General features: G+C 39.8%; 1 protein-coding gene across 2 annotated transcripts in view; it reads right to left on the minus strand.

The window, feature by feature from the left end:
* The window catches only part of LOC124260878 (F-box/WD repeat-containing protein 7-like), a 96,791-nt gene that overhangs the window by 70,346 nt on the left and 3,373 nt on the right, over positions 1-23,072 (minus strand). For both annotated transcript variants that reach the window (XM_046695200.1, XM_046695201.1), the window contains exons 4-8: positions 22,650-22,802; positions 20,998-21,116; positions 20,031-20,182; positions 17,936-18,008; positions 17,112-17,223 (exon numbers count right to left, since the gene is read on the minus strand). In XM_046695200.1, coding sequence (XP_046551156.1) covers positions 17,112-17,223; positions 17,936-18,008; positions 20,031-20,182; positions 20,998-21,116; positions 22,650-22,802 — 609 coding nt within the window. The remainder of the gene's footprint in view (positions 1-17,111; positions 17,224-17,935; positions 18,009-20,030; positions 20,183-20,997; positions 21,117-22,649; positions 22,803-23,072) is intronic.

Here is a 23,072-nt window from a genome sequence, read left to right on the forward strand (position 1 = left end):
TCCATTTCCCGGCTGCCACATCGTCAAGATGTGTTCCCCAACCTTGGAGTGACGCGTCCACATACAGATGAGTCTTGCACTCTGGCTCTGCTAGATAGATGCCTTCGCAGACATTCGCTCTCTGGGTCCACCATAGTAGATGAGGTCTGAGCTAGTCCGGGAGACCGAAGGGGTCTGTGTCGTCGAGATGAGCATTGATGAGGACCTGTAACGGGCGTAGCTGTAATCTCCCTCTGGCTGTCATGTCTTGTGCAGACGTGAGGAGACCCAACAGACTCTGCCACTGTCGTAGTGGCCACGGAGAGAGTAGGGCTTGTGGGATTGTCTGTTGAATCTTGAGCCATCGGTTCTGGTACGACGTGAGAAATCTGATGCCTAGGAACTGCAGGTCCTGCGTAGGTTCTAGGTCCGACTTGAGTAGATTCACTAACCACCCCAGCTGTGTAAGCAGTTTGATGGTAAAGTTTAACTGTAGTCTGAGATGCTTGGGATCTTGATGTACTTGAATCCCGTCGTCGAGGTAAAAGGCACTGCGTAGACCTCGATGATGTAGATATATGACTATGGGTTTCGTCACCCTTGTAAACAACCAAGGGGCCGATGATATTCCAAATGGCAGGACCTTCCATTGGTAATGTAGCCCGTCCAGTGTAAACCTGAGGTACTTCCTCGAGTCTGGATGTACAGGAATATGCAGGTAGGCCCCTGTAGATCTATGCTGGCCATGTAGTCCATCGGACGGACGAGGTGGATTAGTTGAGGTAGATGTATCATGCGGAACTTGGGAGGTCTGCTCAGATATTCTCTGTTGTACGTGCTCATATTGTAGATGAGTCGGAACTTTTCTTTGGAGTTTTTCTTGGGCACTAGGAAAACTGGGGAGTAGAAACCTGGCGTGATGTTGACTTGATCCACGACCTCTATGGCTCGCTTTACTAGTAGAGATGAGACTGCTTCTCGTAACTGCTCTATCTGATGAGTGTTGAAGTCGAACTTGTGAGGGTCGACTGTAAGCGGTGGAGCGGCCTGTAGTTGTATGCGATATCCGGTTCTTAGGATGTTGGATACAAACGGATCTTGAAGTATTCCCCAGTTTTCCCAGTGTAGCTGAAGGCGTCCACCCACTTGTGAAGGTTGTACAGGAACAGCTGGGGGTGGAAGACTCCAGTCTTGGCGCCTCTGGGTGCCCTGTCTCGTCCGGACCTTGCTATGTAGTTGCCGACTGGGTGCTGAAAAGAACTTTTTCCGCCTCTGGAGCTAGCTACTGTCTTGTCCCGTGCTCTCTGTATCCCAGGAAACTTGGACTTGCCCGAGTAGCTCTGGGATGTTTGCCTGATGACGTTGGCCAGAGTATCTATGGACTTGATCATAAGGACCTCCCTTGAGTCTTTGGTAACTTCCTTGGCAACCTCGTCGATTCCTCCAGCGAAGATGGAAGGAGTTGACCCCGGGGCTGTGTAGAGTGACTTGGTAAAGTGGTCACTCCAACTGCAGGAGGCAAGGAGACCTTGTCGACGTGCCAGTGTCAGCGCTGCGGAGATGGATGAGAGATGGTCTGTCATAAACTGTTGGTCCTTCTTCTGCATAAGGAGGGCCGAATATATCATTCTATCTTCTTCTGCAGTAGAGTCTCAGAATTTAGCGATGAGCGTTTCGTTGACTGCCCTTGATCTGTTGAGTCCGAAGAACATGCGCCTGGTCATAGTTTCCACTTGTGCCAACTTTTTGTCTTCAATGTTGTAAGCCTTGGCCTTGGCATCACTGATGACTTTGAAGTTCTCATCGATCTCCTGTGCCTTCAGGAATGGATCCATGTTGTGGAAGGAGAACTTTTTGGTGTTAAAATTGTGGTAGATGCGGCGCCTGGGCTTTTGTGGACTTGAAGGCTGCGTCCAGGTTCTCGGGGACCGCTGCGATGGGATCAATCGGAGGGAGAGTGATTGTGTCGACATCATCCTCCTGCATGAGAAAGGTGTGAGCCGGATTATCATCCTTAGATGGTGATGCCAAATCTAAACCTTTGGCCATCCAGTAGCGTATTTCAGCGTCCGAAAAGATGATCCTGCCGTCATCCTCAATGACCGGAGTGTTGAGTAAGGGACGTTGATCCTCCTCCGATGGTGATCGGGGTGGAGTCCTTCGCGAATGCGGTGACCTGTGTGGAGACCTGCGCGGAGACCTGCGCGAAGACTTGTGTGGCGACCTTCGGGGAGACCTTCATGGAGACCTGCGCGGAGATCTGCGTAGAGATCAGCATGGCGAGTGGCCTGGCGAACTGCGTCTGTAGGGTGACCTGCACAGAGATGAGCAACTGTAGGTTCGCGAATGTCTCGGCAAATCCCTTGACGATCTGCGTGATGCGGAAGATGTCTTGGATACTGTATCCGAAGTCCTTCGCGAACGCTGATCATCTGATTTCACATCTGGGGTATGGCAACTGGTCCTTCGCAAACGCCTTCGCGAACGCTGGTCGTCCGATTCTGTATCCGGGGATGGGCGATTCCTCCTTCGCAAACGCCTTCGCGAATGCTGATCGTCTGAATCCGTAGCAGACGATGACCGAGTCGTCCTTCGCGAACGCCTTCGCGGATGCTGATCGTCTGAGTCCGTCGCAGGGGATGGTTTAGGCGTCCTTCGCGCAGGCTGGTCCTGCAGTGTAGATCTGCTGCCAGATGTCACGTTGATGGAGGGCCCCTCAGAGACGACGTCTGCGTTGGAGCCTTCGCGAAGGCTCGAGACCTCTTTGTTGGCTGGCTGTGACTTCTTCTCCAGGCCGTAACGCTGCTCCATCATCTCCATCATCTGTTGGGAGAACTGCTGCATAAAATCCCCCGGGTTGAAGGTCTGCGGTAGTGGTAGTGCTGCCCTTTCTGGGGTGCTGGCGACGTGGCCCACAGGACGCTCATCTGTTGTCAGCGTAGATACCTCGGGTTGCGTCGAGATCTGCACTGAGGTCACCGTAGCTGAGACTGGTCTTTTCTTGGGACGAACCTCTGGGATGATGATCTGTTGATCATCGTAGAGTCCCTGTTCCGTCAACGGGACAATCTCGGCTGAGAAGGTCCGTGTTGTCTGCGCTGACTTCCCCGTGGTGGTGGATGACGCCTTGGGGGTGCGGAGTCTGCGCTGGGTGGTTGATGATTTCCTAGTCTTAGGCTGAGACGACGGGATGTCCGGAGTAGCAGGTCTCTTCTTGGAGGTGGCGGACTTCGTCCCACGCCTCTCCTCCGAGGGAAAGTCCAGCGGAACATCAGACGGAAGGGGGTCGTCAGACAGCAGTTGACTGGTGAGGGACTCTGCTGATTTATCCATGACTGGACCAACCCGTCTAGACCTATCTGCCGCACGTCTAAGGACGGAAAGAAGGTATATATTAAATGCACAAGTAGATAAATGCTTGCAATTAATGCAGCGGGAGCTGAAAGAACATGGTACTGTGCAGCTAGGGCACAATTGATGAGGGTCAGCAGCACAAAAACATAATAAACCCGACTAACCCGTGAATAAACAGTGCTAAATACGATTAAATATGAAACCATATTGTTGAAATATACTAGCTAAACCTCTATAAGGTAATAATAGAGGTGACTAACTAAGTAATAAAAGGATATAGTGCCGTATAGGAGACACAGGCGCTCTCACAACCTGCTCACAGGGTGAAGAAGGAGAGAGTGAAGCGTGGGAAGTCAGTTGCGCCACTTTTCCCGCCAAAACAGGAAACAGGGATAACTCTGGTGAGTAGTGATTTTACGTACACTTTATTGAAAGGAACTTCAATAAGGAGATACAAGTGTTCCACTAGGTTCGCAAGAGGAAGAAGACAAGCAAATAAGCATGAGTCAGGATAAGGAAAAATTGAAATATTTGCTTGCATCAGTAACAGTTTCTGGATTTTAATACAAACACATACAGATATTTTTGTAATTTAGTAAGTTCAATCAATTAAAATACGTTTGAAACCAACCTGAAAAAAGATGACCTTGACCTGATAAAAATTTATCAAGTGTACCATGAAAACATTGAACATTTATCCTTGTATACTTGTATACATCATTTCACAATAAAACTAACAGTTTGACAATTTATAGTCCTCTTGGTATACATTTTAAAATTTTTATAGGATATAAACTGTTTTCACAGACAAAAACAATAAGCCTTCAGCTACAGTCTCCATGGCAACAGAGCAGTGGTGATGGATAACCTGGAAACTGTCAGTGACAAAAGCACAGTTTACATAAGCCAGCATGCAACTCTAGTTGTGCTGTTTCATGGAATGTTTTCAAGCAACTACAAATTTACCTATTTACATGGTAGCATTTGTAATACATTTCTTTGTGATATTTTTTTCATGACAAAACTACATGTTAAATTACAATTGGCATTTGGCTGTAGCTACACTGGTTCATGAATTTATTTATCATTAGTCCTCATAAAGTGTAGCTATATGATTTGACATTGTTGTTATATGATTTGTTGTTGTTGTCTTGCAAAGAATACATCAGGGCATCAGGGCATCATGGCATCATGATATCATAGCAATATCATATGATCCTGTTTATGATCCTGTTTATAATGCTAGGCATAAACATTTTAGGTAGATCTTTCTGTAACTGGCAAATGTGAAATAATACATGAACAACACATGCATGAAAAGGCAAATACACATCACTCATAGTAGTATTATATTGTCATCCCTGCTTTACAATGGTGCAATAATCTGTATCAAAACATCACACTCACGTAATAGAAGAAGTTGTTATCTATAACTTTTGTCAATATTGTACTTCCCAACTTCAAACAAATTCATAGTAACCATTATGTAACCAAGCAACAAAAATTCTGATGAAGCATATGTGTTGTGATATAACATTACCATTGTCCAGCATACTTATCAAGCGGAAGGGGAGCTACAGTCCCCTCCAAGTTTTTGTCAACCACTATCATGTCTATTCAAGAGTATAACATGAACACATACACATGCCCACTTTTTGTTAATAATGTCTGAAATGCTGACATTTAGAGAAATGATTTGAGTCCCTGAGTAATAATAACTGTCTAAAAGAGCTGTAAAGTAGGACAACTTGTCATGTTTTTGTTGCATGTGGTTGTAGAAAAAGGTAATGTTATCTGTGGGAGTCTTGAAAAGCAACCACTTCATAACAAGTTTGGAATGTGCAGAAAAAGTCTTAGTGAGCAAAGCCAAATGTCATTATATTTCCACAGTATCTCAGAGGGCACCATGGTCTCATATACCACGATTTGTGCTTACCTAAACCATGCCAGTGCCATGTTTGTTCTGGCTATGATTCTTGGTGTGTCAGTACCAAAGTGACGGATGGCTATGACTTGAATCCATTGGAGTGATGAAATGATTAAATTTAGCAATATTTCATCTATATCACAGCAAGGGGTGCAACGAAAGGGTTGTAATCATTGTAATCATATTGAACACTGAACACAACATAATGATCTAACTATTTGTCAGTAACACTAAACACTACCGCCAACACAAGTTGCCATAACTGGCCACTGACACCAGCTACTCACACAATCAAAAAACACAGAACACAAACTCAGACCACTAAGATCCACAAAGGACACTAACATTTCACTAACACAAGCCACAAGGCACATTAACACAAGCCACTAATACAGACCACTAACACAGAATACTGAGACAAACATAAACTTTTAACACAGGCCACTGACACAAGCATATACCATAGCCCACTAACACATGACACAACCTATAGACACAAACACAAGCCATTGCCACAGACCACTAACACAAGCCATTAATACAGTCCAGCCACTAAAGACAGACCACTAACACAAGCCATTAAGACAGTTCAGCCACTAACACAGACCACTAACACAAGCCATTACTCATGTCCAGCCAATAACACAGACCACTAACACAAGCCATTACTAATGTCCAGCCACTAACACAGACCATTAACACAAGCCATTAAGACAGTTCAGCCACTAACACAGACCACTAACACAAGCCATTAAGACAGTCAAGCCACTAACACAGACCACTAACACAAGCCATTACTAATGTCCAGCCACTAACACAGACCACTAACACAAGCCATTACTACAGTCCAGCCACTAACACAGACCATTAACACAAGCCATTAAGACAGTTCAGCCACTAACACAGACCACTAACACAAGCCATTAAGACAGTCCAGCCACTAACACAGACCACTAACACAAGCCATTAAGACAGTTCAGCCACTAACACAGACCACTAACACAAGCCATTAAGACAGTCAAGCCACTAACACAGACCACTAGCCCAAGCCATTACTACAGTCCAGCCACTAACACAGACCACTAGCCCAAGCCATTACTAATGTCCAGCCAATAACACAGACCACTAACACAAGCCATTAATACAGTCCAGCCACTAACACAGACCACTAGCCCAAGCCATTACTACAGTCCAGCCAATAACACAGACCACTAACACAAGCCATTAATACAGTCCAGCCAATAACACAGACCATTAACACAAGCCATTAATACAGTCCAGCCACTAACACAGACCACTAACACAAGCCATTACTACAGTCCAGCCAGTAGCACAGACCATTAACCCAAGCCATTAATACAGTCCAGCCACTAACACAGACCATTAACACAAGCCATTAATACAGTCCAGCCAATAACACAGACCACTAGCCCAAGCCATTACTACAGTCCAGCCACTAACACAGACCACTAACACAAGCCATTACTACAGTCCAGCCAATAACACAGACCATTAACACAAGCCATTAATACAGTCCAGCCACTAACACAGACCATAAACCCAAGCCATTAAGACAGTTCAGCCACTAACACAGACCACTAACACAAGCCATTAGGACAGTCCAGCCACTAACACAGACCACTAGCCCAAGCCATTACTACAGTCCAGCCACTAACACAGACCACTAGCCCAAGCCATTACTACAGTCCAGCCACTAACACAGACCACTAGCCAAAGCCATTACTACAGTCCAGCCACTAACACAGACCACTAACACAAGCCATTACTACAGTCCAGCCACTAACACAGACCACTAACCCAAGCCATTACTACAGTCCAGCCACTAACACAGACCACTAACACAAGCCATTACTACAGTCCAGCCACTAACACAGACCACTAGCCCAAGCCATTACTACAGTCCAGCCACTAACACAGACCATTAACCCAAGCCATTACTACAGTCCAGCCAATAACACAGACCACTAACACACACCATTAGGACAGTCCAGCCACTAACACAGACCATTAACCCAAGCCATTAAGACAGTCCAGCCACTAACACAGACCACTAACACAAGCCATAAAGATAGTCCAGCCACTAACACAGACCACTAACACAAGCCATAAAGATTGTCCAGCCACTAACACAGACCACTAACACAAGCCATAAAGATAGTCCAGCCACTAACACAGACCACTAACCCAAGCCATTAAGACAGTCCAGCCACTAACACAGACCACTAACACAAGCCATTAAGACAGTTCAGCCACTAACACAGACCACTAACACAACCCATTAAGACAGTCCAGCCACTAACACAGACAATCGTACATACAAAAAGTGTTGTAGGGCCCATTAACAAAGAAAAGTACATGTATCTGTACATATCCAGAGGAAGCTCCCACTGTGTGTGAGAAAGGTACATGGCTTAACAGATGTGGATTATTTGCTTGAAAAACCTGTCTTGTTCATGCAAAAGCTTTTAAAGCCAGAGACAGTTCTGAACGATGTTTTAAAACACTTCGTTTTTCTTGAAATGGAGATACCAGTAGGTTGGAATCAATTAAGTGAGGTGTTAAAAAATCAACAAGATTTTTTCGTTGCCGACAGCTATATTTACCATAAATCAGGCTGAATGCTTCACATATTGAGTCAATTGCTGCCAATCAGCCAACACGCTTCTGACAAAATCACCTGGCTTTATTTAAATTGAGTACATCCTCACTTTTTAGCTGCTCTTACATCTGCCATTAATTTTAAAAAATCTGACATGATTCTCCTGCAGAGGAAACCGATTCTTTTTTTTCAAATCGACATCCAAAAGCTTTAAGGAAAAGAATCTGGTATATTTCTTTCTGAAGAGATTCCTGGACTCTGTTTACTCAACTGCAGCACAAGGTTCAAGTGACATGTGATGTTCAGGTATTTAGAAAAATGAACATTACACGGTGTATGAATATTGTCAATAACATGACTGACAGATATGTAGAACTGTGACATTGACAGCTGAAATTGACATGAGTGTCAAAACTTATGGAAAGCTGTAACTTCTATGTATCCTAGTTTACAAACAACTGAATCGTTAACAGACAGGCTTCTCAAACCAACATTTCCAACTGTCAAACCAACATTTCCAACTGATAAGCATCAGAAATATTTTGCCAGATGTCGGAAATTAGCATGAGCTTGTCAATAAATGATTGGTGTTAAATGTTCTCATTTTCTGCTAATTATGTTCACCTGTGTTTATATCTGATAACTGATGAATAGGTTGTGGAGTTCGCTTCCTACAGCTTATCTACTGAGCATTTGTCAGAGACAAAACAGTCTAAAAGTTTAAAATTGAATACAAAATTGAGAAACAGTATGAGATTTTCAGTTTTTATTTAACCTGGTATATGTTTCTGTATATTCTGAATATTCTATTTTCTGTCCTATGACCAGTTATCCCCACCATTTTCTGTCTTATTTCTGAAATAACCATTAACATTAGTACAGAATTTGATTTTTGTGAAATGTATTCATTTTGTACTCCAAGGAGTGAGTGAGTGACTTTAGTTTTACACCGCACTCAGCAATATTCCAGCTATATGGCGGCAGTCTGTAAATAATCAAGTCTGGACCAGACAATCCAGTGATCAACAGCATGAACATCGATCTACGCAATTGGGATACGATAACATGTGTCTACTAAGTCAGCGAGCCAGACCACCCGATCCCATTAGTCACCTCTTACGACAAGCATGGGTTACTGAAGATCAATACTAACCCGGATCTTCACTGGTTCACACCAAGGAAATAGTTTAAGTCAGCATCTGTTACACCATGCAGTTATGAAATCAAAACTGTTAAACTGCAGTAACAGCCCAGGAACCATACAGTCTCTGAAATGAACATATTTTACAGAACAAACAGTTCCTTTATCATCTTCTTAAAAAAATATAACAGGAGACCAGAGACTTTCTTCAATTTCACTTATTAGTCCAGACTTGGCAGATATTCTAGACTTGCATGAGCTGCATTAGGTATATTTGTTCTTGTGTTGGTATGACAGACTAAGTAACATCAGTCATATTGAATACATAATGCTGCTCACTTGTGGTGAAAGGATTGAGATAACACATGTATCAACAAGGAAGGATGACAATATATGGATGAACAACTTCCGGTGTAGGGTCTAACACTGTTATCAAGCAAGGTGTTAGAACCTACACCAAAACGTCACTCTCACTCTAATAAAGAAGTTGTTCATCATATATTGTCATCCTTCCCATTCCTTACTGCTCCAACTTCTAAATGCCTGTCACAGAAGAAATGTAACAACACTTGGACCATGTACAACCTATGTCTTATGTTCCTAACAACATTTTGGGGGTAACTATTTTCTCTTTCAATGAAAAGCTAAAGCAAAATTAGTTGCACTCATGTAAAATTCATTTGGGTGATGATGATGGTGGACAAACACAAAACACATTGACTCAAATCTATCAAAGAGATGGGAGGTTTAATAATCCCTGAAAACACTTTGCAATCATATGACATTGATGACTCTAGCAGTTACGATCACCCTAGTTACATAGAGACAGTATCCCAGTTTTACCCACGCCATCTCATCCTGACCAAGACTGGCACCAGATTGTGGAGCACTGCCATAGTGCCCCTTCAACTCATTACATCATTAGTTGTTGTCTGTTGCTGCCTGGCATCACATGTACGTGCTGTGCCAACAGTGTCAAACTGTCCGTATTTGACATTATCAATAATACCTATAAATATATGGAAACAGTTTAAACAATCACACACGGTTTTATCTATTGGAAACTATTTATTTTTTCTACAAAGTAAAGTAAACATTTTGATTTATAGATTTTAGTCAACATTATGCAAACAATGCTACTTTTATAACCTTATGAAACAGAATTCAAAGAAAACTTCAACTTTTGAATCTGATTTGAAATGTTTCAAGAAACACAATTACATGTAAATTCTGAAAGGTTTCTTTGAGTGTACATCACTACTGTGAAGTATCCAGTCTCAGTGGACTATTTTCATAATGAAAGTCCATATTGGGAGAGGAAATACCATTCCAGAATAATATTTCAGAGCAATTTTAAACAGTGCTTATATTGAGAAAGAAAAAAACCCAGCATGGTGCAAGGTCAATTTTGTTTGATATGTAATGCTGTCCAGTGTGCACAGGACATGTTTTGGGGAGTTGGTTTAGCACAACTTGTTATTGGAACAGTATTTGGGTTTGGGTCCACAATGTGGTCCCCAGTGTAGAAGCCTGAAGGGATGTAGGTCTGGGATGTTTACCACTTGGTGTAACCTTGAGTATTGTGCTTGACCAACGCTTAGGATATATATAACTGTGATAGAAACAAATAATTGCATTCAGTTGAAAAGGAGCCCCAATGGGATGGGAGATTCAGAACTGGAGGAAAATCTAAACTTACCTCATTTAAGCTTTTGCATAGACTTGCACAAATCTCTAGGGTAATAATTAATACTTTAATGATAATTTGTAAAAAAATATAAATATCCTTCTAACAGACTGGCGAAGGAGAGAATTACTACACACTCATGCATTTAGCATTCAGTACAGACTTGGAGCAAAGCTAGCTCTCACACTGAAGAAAGAGCTGGATGGAAGGGAAATTAATGAGGTTTAGGGCCTGTGATAATCAAGGCATATCTGTAGGGTGTGGTCATCCTACGCATGACCTCAAACCCTGTCTACCAGCTGACCCCAGTGATCATGTGGACATTGTATCTGACCTCAGATCAAATTTCAAAACCCACTGAAATTCTGTCTATGCATTAAATTAAAAACATTGACAAAAGTTTACTTGTCATGTCTGGTGGGCACTGCAACACACACACTTCCAGTTGTGGCCCGGGTATTGTTTAACTTGCTTATACATACATACATACATACATACATACATACATACATACATACATACATACATACATACATACATACATACATATACACACACACACACACACACACACACACACACACACACACACACACACACACACACACACACACACACACACACACATATAGAGACAGTTAGAGAGAGAGACAAATTATGACAGATATTGATATTTAAAGCAATCAGCAGAAATGATTTCTGTAATAGAACAAACATATGTTCATGCACTGCATATACAGGCAGTAGACTGTTATACTATTCAGTAGCAGATTTCTGTTGTCTACAAGATGCATTAGGCTGTACCTGTCAGAAATTGACATTTAGATACCGTTAGATTGTTGGCCATCTGGTTTCAGAAACTTGCCTATATCTCACAGTTTAGGAATACCGGTAGATTACTGGCCAACTGACTTAACAACTGGCCTTTATCTCACATTTTACACTAAATGAATTCAAATTTAAATAAATCAGTGTAATTGTTATTGTCATTAAAGAATCACAAACACTCAATTCAAGAATTTCTGTCTAAAAGATTGATTGTAACCTGTCAATAGTTCAAAGGCAATTTTATCAGTTGAAATCCACAATATTTGAAATATGTACACAATGAAGAACTGAAGGCCTTACTTTGATAGACTTAACAACATTGATAATGACAAGCAACCTGTTTTATCTAAGCTGAAATCAAAAACAACATCCCATGTGAATTAATTCATCTGTCAAACCAAATTTATCAGAAGATGAATGAAATTCACAAGTTATAATCAAGGGGACAACTGATATTGACAATGTGTCATACTTGTGGTACTTCCAATCTCAGCTTAATAGGAATTCTTTGTGTGTATTCTAAACCACTAACAAAATTTGTCAAATTTTTTCATGCAAGTCCAAATTTTATAATCTTTGCAGCACACTTCATTACAAACAATAGGGATATAGCTTCTAATGAGCTGACACAAAACCAACAATTAATCTTCACAAATAATTCTATTATTCCTGCATATTATCAACTCTTAAATGTGATTCAATTATTAGTCAGCAAAGATTCATTAATTCTCCAAATTGAACAGATGTTGATGAAATATGATCTAGTCTATGACAGACATGAAATGGATTACCCAGTGAAATCCCCACCAGGAGGAATGTGTCATTTACCTCTGGGCACAGTTTGAATCAAACTGGGGAAGACATTTAATTTGTTAAAAAGGTGTCAAATATTTACAGTGACTTAGAGGAAAGAATAAAATTAGTCTGTGGCTCCACTTCAACTCTACCAAGAAAACAATTTATAAAAACCCAATCAAAGTAGGGTTGTAAATATATTTAAATAAATTCACTGAAAATATTCTTGGAATAATTTTCCAGACATGAAACATTCACATTAACATGATTATGTAGGTTACATTGTTTATGAGTTTTAGTGGATTCAGATACTTGACCCTTAATGCATAATTTGAGAATGAATGCCAACAACAGCCACTGTGGATCGTATATACCATATTTCCTGTACTAAGGGTCAGTTTCTGTTAGGAGACAGATCCAGGGGTAAGGTTTCACAACAGGAACCAGGATGCTGAGGTGCATATAATCATGATAATGGGTCTGGCCAGACACAGATACTGTTACAGTTTCATATGGCATTAATTCACTTATAGAGAAACTTTAATGCACTTTTGGCTGCTTGTACAAGCTTTGGCTTATACCAGTTTTAAAGTGCCAATACTGAGATACCATGGTATGTCTAAAGTACCATCTTCATGTAGTACCCACTGATTGAGGAACTAAAATTCAGCTCTTTTATCAGTCAGAAGTTGTATGAGGAGACTAAAAGCTTGGGTTGTTAGGTTCCTAACTAGTGGCAGGTAACTTTATACATCCAAGATTCACTGATACCCACAGGTAATCCCTGATACATGAACTACATATTGGTATAAATATTCTGGTTCATCAGTTGACTCATTTCAACATCAAGATTACTGTATGGGAAAGGAATTTTTTCACATATAAATTACTACCAAAGCTTTCTTTATGTGTGATAAAAAAAACCCAGACAAGTATCCAAAAAGGAACAAAATAAAACTAAATTCCTTACAATTGTCATCATGGCCATGTGTCAGATGAGAACATTTTCCAAAATGTGTTGAATATTAAAAATACAATGAAATTGACAAAGGTGTATATACCTGTTCGTCATTGTGTCAACCCCAGAATGGAACACTGATCATAGAAATCAGTCCCTTGTGTTGTGGACACTGGAATAGTATAATTGGATGATTACTAAACATGCCTAAAGAACCGCTTTCTTCAAAATGAAGCTTACAAACTTTTCAAAGTACTCTCTCAAGATCGGATTTTACAATTTTCACAGATTATGTCATTGTAAGACCTGACCAGTTCACATACTTGTTTTACAAATCCATCTGACATTTTCTCAATCATTTTCAGTGACAGGAAATAATCATGTCTTGTAAATTTTTTAATGTACATTCAAGAATGTGGTATTGATGCATCAACTTCAATGGTGATGCAGGATCATTCCTAAATGCAACACTTAGATGCCTGCTTCAAAAACAAACAACTTAAAAAATCCCCATGTTATTATAAACTGATAACTTGTCTAAAATCTAAACATGTGTGATCCTGCTCCATGTGCAGGTATTGTTATATAGGTAATGCATGAGTAGTGTGTATACAGAGCAAGTTCCATCCCACTGAATGCCATCTTCATCACCATCCTGGATAACAGCCTAGAGAAAAAGTTAACTCTGTGAAGAGCATTACTGAGAAGCTTCAAAGAACATGTGATGATTGCATTACCTGGCATGCGAAACAGGCTGGTCGATTAGCTCTTATCTTTTATGAATGTTGTTACAATTCACTGACACTAATATGATTGAACCTCACAACCCGGGTTGTATAAGATCATGGGGCTACCAAGTGTTTTATGACATGATTTTGGTGTGTTTTGTAAACCAAGCAATAGAAAAAGACAGCACTTGTGTCAATTCAAGAATAATTTTGTCACATGCCATAGCTGAATCGAGATGTTGATAAATGATTCCAAATTAAGTCAAAGAGTAAACTGATAATTGTTCTGCTGTGACTGTAGGCCTGGCTTCGTAAAGGGCCCAGAGAGTTTGGTTAAAAAAGCAGTAAACTCGGTTTGGTACTTCCTTTTCAAAACACCTTCATGTGTTGATCACTGGATGGTGGGCACAAGAGAGCTACACATTTACCACAGAACATATACTGTCATTTATCTGTTACAATTATACGTTCACTCTATCACTCTAGAAATTGCTTAACTTTAAGTTAAAGGAAAGAAGTTTGTCAAAAAAACTAAAAAACTAGAAATGAACTTTTAAAACTTTGAAATCATGTCAAGAAAGAAAATAAATACTTAAAATTAGGAATCAAATTGGTCTGGCCTAATGTTTGAAGTAAAAGAGGATGAAATTGATTTTTGAACTGAACTCTTTGGATTTCCTTTCAATAACACCCTTAGCCAAACATTACCGAATTCGAACTTATGTCTCTTCACAGCAGCCTGTCACTTTTAACAGGACATCTAGAACACAAGAGGCCATACTACCAGGTTTTATTACGACAATATATTTCTCTCCTGTTCAATTAAAAAAAGATTTATGATGTTTATTTCAGTTGGAATAGAGTTGGCTAGTCTTCCTTTATATAATTTACATATAATTTAGATAATATTGTTTATATATATCCTTCAGCCATTGTGTGGGTCAAGGCTGGGGACAGTCATGCAAATTTCATGTGTGGTTTGAAACTGAGTGAAATTTTTACAGTAACACCAATATCTTGAAAACCAGCATCACTGATAATTCCAGGAAACTAATAATCAGCAGAGAAAGTGGCATTCAAAAAACTTAATGAAACTGGCTACAACTGTGAGATAGCCTGAACAAATTAAATGCCCCTCAAATCTTTGTTTGATGTTGAATGCAACACTCAAATCTTTGTTTGATGCTGAATGCAACACTCAAATCTTTGTTTGATGTTGAATGCAACCCTCAAATCTTTGTTTGATGTTGAATGCAACACTCAAATCTTTGTTTGATGTTGAATGCAACCTTCAAATCTTTGTTTGATGTTGAATGCAACCTTCAAATCTTTGTTTGATGTTGAATGCAACCCTCAAATCTTTGTTTGATGTTGAATGCAACCTTCAAATCTTTGTTTGATGTTGAATGCAACACTCAAATCTTTGTTTGATGTTGAATGCAACACTCAATTCTTTCTTTGATGTTGAATTCAACCTTCAAATCTTTGTTTGATGTTGAATGCAACACTCAAATCTTTGTTTGATGTTGAATGCAACACTCAAATCTTTGTTTGATGTTGAATGCAACCCTCAAATCTTTGTTTGATGTTGAATGCAACCTTCAAATCTTTGTTTGCTGTTGAATGCAACTTACCACTGAGTAACATTCCATCTATATGACAGTAACCTGTAAAGCAGCCAATCTGATGACTGAAGTCATGACCATCAATCTACAGAATCAGGAAATGATGGCATGCCATCAACCCAGTGACCAAGCCCTAAACACCTCGCCCTGTTCCACACAGCGATCTCAACATTAATGTGACCATAACTCCTACATTTGAACCTAGGCTTATGATCACCTCAGTATTAAGATCACTTTGTGGGACAGTGAAGTGGTCCATTTAATCACCTCTTACAGCATAGGTTGTAGGGACCTTAATGGATGTGTGGTTACGTTTCCAAAAGCAACTGTTAAGGCAGGTTTCTGGATTAATAAGGGTGAAGACTAACTATTTTCCCTGCAGCAACTCATCCACATTGATGCGTTTACAATTACTGTTATTCAAATGAACACGTCTCTCCAATGATTACACAATGCCATTTAGAAAGTGGTCAAATGCAACATATGTTATATTTGGGATTACACTTTCTTAGTAAAGTACAAATTCTAGTACTTTTTGGATTGAGTCCCGTCTGGGACCCACACCCTCAGAGTTAGGCACCAAATCGCCAGCACACAAAGTCAGCCGCCTAACCTGCTCAGCCACCGCGACTTCCACAAAAATGGAAGTCGGACAACTGGTAGTCTAGACTGTGGACTTTGTGTAACCCTCTGATAAGTGTAAATTGGCACAGCTCCCACGGCCGAAAGCTATGATTACACAATATGATTGAGAAAGTGGTCAAATGCAACATATGTTATATTTGGGATTACACTTTCTTAGTAAAGTACAAATTCTAGTACTTTTTGGATTGAGTCCCATCTGGGACTCGAACCCACACCCTCAGAGTCAGGCACCAAATCAACAGCACACAAAGTCAGCCGCCTAACCTGCTCAGCCACTCAGTCAGCGATTTGGTGCCGGACTCTGAGGGTGTGGGTTTGAGTCCCGGATGAGACTCAATCCAAAAAGTACTAGAATTTGTACTTTACTGAGAAAGTGTAATCCCAAATATAACATATGTTGCAAGTCTCTCCAAGCCTGGAAGAGTTATCTCCCATACAAAGAAGATTTGTCTCTGACATAGCCAGGCATATATTTGAAATAAAGTTTATTTCAGATTATAATAAATGTAAACATCCTGTAATGTGACTGTACAAATAAAGAATCAGATGTTTGGAAGCCAGGTGTTTCCACATAGAAGATGTGCCACCACCCTAAAAGATCAGTTCCACATTGCAAAAATTGCATTTTACAGAGTTTAGATCAAAATATGAGCAAAAGCCACTTTTTTAAAACGTTCCAGTCACCATGACAGTCATGTAAGGTAATAAACTGTAAACAAAGCTGTAACAGGAACCCATGTTGGAGTGGATAAAGCTACCTCAAGTATCCAGGACCCAAAATTTCTACCAATCCCAGCCCTTATATAAGCCATGTGTTATATTACCTTCTGTGTGACCAGAGAGCTGGAAGAGTAGTCTCCCTTTCTCCACATTCCACAACATCAGTGTCTTATCCCAGGAACCAGTCACAGCATAACTGCCACAATTTGATAAACACTGTAACCAAGAAAGAAATAAAGTCATTGAAACAAAAAATATTATTGTAAAAGAATATTTTTATGTGGGAGGTTAGCCCAAAGTTGATGCTGGTCTTTGATGCAGACGCTTCGGGTGAATCCCATGAACATTGGCTTGGTGCTCACAAACCTTGAAACACAATCAGGTCAAACAAAGAATAGAACTCATCACCGAATGCTTCTTTGTCATTTATTCCACTTTGTTTTCAATAAGAAATACATCCGAATTTTTCCTGACTGTCAAAAAATATTACAAAAGAACTGCACATGGGAAGGAAGTCATTGCCTCTTCATAGTTTTCAAGACATACCGAGGTGCTCATTGGTGTAGGTGCCACATATATGAACTACGGTATTGCCTCTTGCTTGAGTCATCTCAGGAAGTCCTTGTGCTGAATTGTACTCAATATTACAGTTTTCTGCTTATTACAAGGTGATCAGATTTCAATTGCACACTCACGCACGCACGCACGCACGCACGCACACATGCACACACGCATGCACGCACACAAACTAAAGTAGGCAGGCAGCATTTTGGAACAACTCTTCACACTCTACATGCAAGCTTTTCCTTTGAGTTGCCCCCTTACAATCATCAAGGGGTACTGAGGACTTGTACAGGCCAGGGAAACACACAGGCAGGTTTCATTAATGTGAAAAGAGAATGGAAGCAAAATTAACAAATCAAATTACCTCAATTTCATCTGTATGTCCACGTAAAATGCAAATTAATTTCCTGTCCTTGATTGACCAGATTCGTACAGTCCTGCGAAAACAGAAATGAATGACTAAAACACATGGTTACATAATTATATAAGTTACAATGTGAATGTAAAATCCACATACACTACCGAGAGGTGGATCTACAGCGACAGCAAATGCAGTATTGAGAGATGGGCCTGCAGGAATCCCAAAAGCAGTCTAGATGATGGACCTAAAGCTATCAAAAATGTAGAACTGGACGAATAGTCATCACATATACAGTATTCAGTCGCAGACAGGCATGTAGCAAGCAAATCTTCCTGTGTAAGCCGGGTAGGTTGCAAAGCTTTATATTTAGATAGTATTGAGGGCTTTGTTTGAGTGGCATTCTAGAAGTTGGTGGCCTATTGAGGGCTTGCCTAACCTTTTTAGCAACAATCATGTGTAAGTCCGGTGTAGCAGGCCATTCTTCCCTGGTCTAAACTTTCCCCAGGGAGGTTTTGTCCTAGGATATTCTTACCCCGGGGAAAGTTTGGGCTAGGCTAAAGTTTCCCCCACTAGGCCAAACTTTCCCCCCTGTTTAAACTGGGATATTTTGTTCTGTTTTCTAGGAAAAGTGGGGAGTTCTGGCCTAGCTAGGCTACTTCTTCCCCACCCTTGCTCTTATAAACCAACAATATTTTTTACTTATCTTTTGATACACATTTTTGCCAAATAGTCCATTTTTGCTTCTGAATTGGGTGTAGTGATTTTAATACATAAATGTTTGAAAGGCATATATCTCTAAATCCATCTAGCTCCTGCCGCCATTCCTATGAAGACACATTGCATTAGTTCTTCAGCTTTCCAAATCATGTCACCTTAAGATGTAAACATTCAATCACACATTTGATGGGTAAATAAGATGTAATATACACAGGTTGCTTGCTCTCTTATCATGCTGTTTATTATCTAATATTTGTTGTATTTATGTATAAATGTAAAGGAACATTATTCACATAAGCTTGTTTACTAATCCATAATCACTTTTGGTGAATGAAATATGATTCAGATATCCATGGGCCAAGTATACCCCTTACCAAACCTTGTCTTTTGAATATAGAATAAGGCAATATAGTGGAATGATGGATGATACAGCATTTGATACAGATATTGTGTTGGGTTGTTGTTGTTGTGTTGATGTTAACATCTGCTTCCAACTGTTAAGTTGATGTCAACGAAGTGGATGCCATATTTACAGCCATGAGTAAGGGAATAAAATTTTGAATGGATATGGACATCCATGTAAAAACTGGGTATTTAGTTAAAGTTTCGAATATAGTAATGATTTTAAGGTAAGCCAATTTGGAGTAAGTGGGGATATGTAAATTATTGAAGCATAAAAATAAGTAAATGATAGTATATAACAATAGTTATGATATAATATCTTTGCTTGTATGCTTGCTTTTCTTTTTAATCACACCTTATATAAGGATATTGAAACAAAATGTGAACCATGTACATGCATATTATATATGAAGATGAAGATGACCTGTAAATTGTTCATGGAACTTGACATCAACATGAATATCTTATCAATGTGTTCACATGAATAGCTATGTCTTGTTTTCGATTCTGACTATTTCAAGACGAACATAAACATGAAAACAAGGATGGGGAAGAAATAGCCTACCTTAGCCAGAATCTCCCCCTTTTGATATAAGAACAAGGGTTTGAAACAAGTAGCCTTTAAAGATGATTCAAGGGTGGGGAAAGTTTGGCCTAGGACAAACTTTACCCAGGAAGATTAAGCCTAGGGGGGAGAAGTTTGTCCTAGGCTAAAGTTTCCCCGGGAAAAGTTTGTCCTGGACCATAGTTTCACCCCCTAGGCTTAATCTTCAAACCTGGGGAAGGTTTGGCCAGGGGGAAAGTTTGGCCTGTTACACCGGCCTTTTTTTTATAATGGTAGCTACGCCCCTGGCAGACCCAAAGTTAAGACAAAGGCACTTATATAGAACCTCTAAAATCCATGTTGAAAGATTCTAGTTAACATGAATGATACTTTATATGCTTCATATATCGACATACATCACATCAGATTCCATACCGGTCAGTTCCAGCACTGATGATTTTGTCTCCGGAGAGCTGAATGTGATCTACGCTTCCACTGTGTCCTTGAAGAGAGAAACACAGCTTTCCTGATGAAGAATTCAAAACTCGGATACTACTATCTGCACAGCCAGTCACTATCATGTTATTCTGAAATATAGAATTCAAATCTAATGATATTGAGGTCGATAGTAATGTATTCAGACAATTGTTTTAGTCTGTTTTAAGATGACTTATTTACATAATAGATGTGTCACACAACAAAGTGCAGCATGAAAGTGACTGGACAAGTCAAAGTTTACTACCTGGGTACCAGACACCCTTTTACCCCACTATTGGCTACCTGATGTTGGTTTCAAAAGTTGGGTACAAAATGTCCTTGTGGAAACTGTTTTACCTCAACCCTGGTAAAAACTGTTCAGTATAAAATGAACTGATCACGCTTACACTGAATTTGACAGAAGCTGTATCTTTACTCCAACATATGAAACTCCACCCTCCTATCCAGAGTTCCAAGAAGTCAACCATGTACATATACCTGTTAAGTTCCATTGACAAAAGATTCTAACAGGTGAACAGCAATTTCTATTTGTGAATTTATGCTTTATAATTTATCTTTACACTCACTCACTGGCTGTTTTTGGCTACATTCCAACTATCTTGCAATGTGACATAGTTGGTACTGTACCGGTAAGTCTTTTCCCTCTAATTGTCTTCAGAATACACCAAATTAATTTACTTTTTTAGGCTACAGATTTTCTTTGTCAAAATGCAAATATGCATATGGCAATAAGGAGGTACTGAAATAATCACAATCAACAAAATGTGAAGACACAATATGTCACCTGAATCTTTGTTGAATTTCCCTTTACCAAATACTGGAGAAAATGATAGTAAACCATTGTTTATGGCCTCAATTTTCAAAATGAAACATGTTTTTTAACTGTTTATGATGACTGTCCTACCTTTAACTTGACAGCAGTGACAGTGTCGGAGTGACAGTTGATTGTATGGATGCAACTTGTAGATTGGATGTCCCACACACGCAGCGACTTGTCCTCACTGCCGCTCACTAAACAGTGGTCTGGAAATAAACACATCAGTTGGATTACTTATACAAACAACATACTGATAATAATGCTTCTAAAATGATTACAGTGGAAGCTGTCTAAACCAGCACTTGTCAGAACTGAAGAAATAACATTGTTGTATCACAATAAAACATGTTAACTCACTAGTTTAGACTGCATCCATGCTGAACTAAGATTTAATTGTCTTTGATTAGTAATGAGCTGACACGGGCCTAACTTACCTCAGCTGATTACTAGAAGTGAACCTGTTTTGTCACTCTTAGGCATATACTACATTGTTGTATCACAATAAAACATGTCAACTCACTAGTTACATGTACTGTGTGCAATACGTCTATCCATGCTGAACTTTAGACAGATTTAATTAGTCTTTAGTCGGCAGACCATGTAGTTTCAATGCATTAGGCAACGCTGATTACTTAACTGGTGACAATGCTGATTACATCTGATTACTGTGTGCCATATACCGGATTAGGCAGCTGATTACTGTGCCATTAGACAGCTGGATTTAGAGACAGCTGATTACTGTGTGTGCAATACATTAGACAGCTGATTACTGTGTGCAATACGCCGGATTAGACAGCTTGATTACTGTGTGCAATATTAGACAGCGCTGATTACTGTGTGCCATACGCCGGATTAGGCAGCGCTGATTACTGTGTGAACACATATTCGGGCTGCTCATTTCATGGTGGAATTGACAGCTGCCGGATTGCAGAGCTTTTGAATAATGATAAATGTACCAGCCACGGATGGGACTGAGATTTTATGCCGGTGTTGACAACTTGCCAGATTGTACAGCTGCCGGTTTTGACAGCTTCCACTGTATTTGTTTTGTCTTTAGTGAGAGGAATTGTTACAAGGGAAGTACATCGGCTATGTTCATCTGAAGACTTTACCTTTTGGACATTACTGCTCAAAACTCTTACAGAGAGACATTTCTTTTACCTATTATTTGTTTATCTGGGTGTTTATACAAGGGAAAGCTACCATGCTGATTAATGGGGTGGCATTGTATAAATACATGTTCACCTGGCCCTAGATTTTGTTTCAAGAATTCACAAATCATAAAAATAAACTAGGACCACAACACTCTGCAGTTCAAGATTTCTTCCTCTAGTTCTCAATACTGTATTGACCTCATCTTATTCACCAGTGCACATTTTGTTTTGAATTTGCAGATGTTTACAACAGATGAACTACAACATTACCATGAAAAGACTCCATAGCAAATTATGTCTACATATACAGAACTTTCTTTCCAAATTTCAGAATTCTATATTCTCTGTGAGCAAGTGAAGCTTTCAGGGAAGTATGATTCCTGTATGTTAAAAACAAACAATGGGCAATCCCAAATCTTGTGTATATTTTAACCCAGTTAATTCTGTCATGCTTATCAACAGACAATATAAAGAACAAAATGTCACCTTCACTAAACACTAAGTGTCTTGGAAGCTTTGTTTGTTTCAAAAGATGGTGTATTGAATGCATCAGTTAAATCTTTAAGAATAAGACAAGTGACTCACTGTCACAATCCAAAGCTGTGACTTTTTCTTTGTGACCTCTGAATATGGGGGACACTGTGTACCGACCTTGAGCCCAGTTGGTGTGAAGATGACACACACTTATGTATATGTGCTTCCATTTACAGATAGGACTCAGCTTGCTGTCCTTGGGAACTGAAATACAAGCACACTTCACAGTTCTGGTGATCAATCAAAGGCACCATACTAAATATACATAAAACTATTAAAGAACAATTACAGAAAACAAATTCCCACTATTACTAACCACTCATCATAAGTTGACTTTCAATATGACAAGTCTTAGTACTGAGGACCTCTTCTACCCTGGAACTTGCAAATCTGATCCTCCAGCATCAAAGAGGTACAAACAGTAAATCTTTAGTTCTGCTGATTTCTAACCTAACAGTTAAACTGTCCAAATAT

This window comes from Haliotis rubra, unplaced genomic scaffold (assembly GCF_003918875.1).
Source record: "Haliotis rubra isolate DU_JTF1 unplaced genomic scaffold, ASM391887v1 Scf78, whole genome shotgun sequence".
Lineage (NCBI taxonomy): Eukaryota > Metazoa > Mollusca > Gastropoda > Lepetellida > Haliotidae > Haliotis > Haliotis rubra.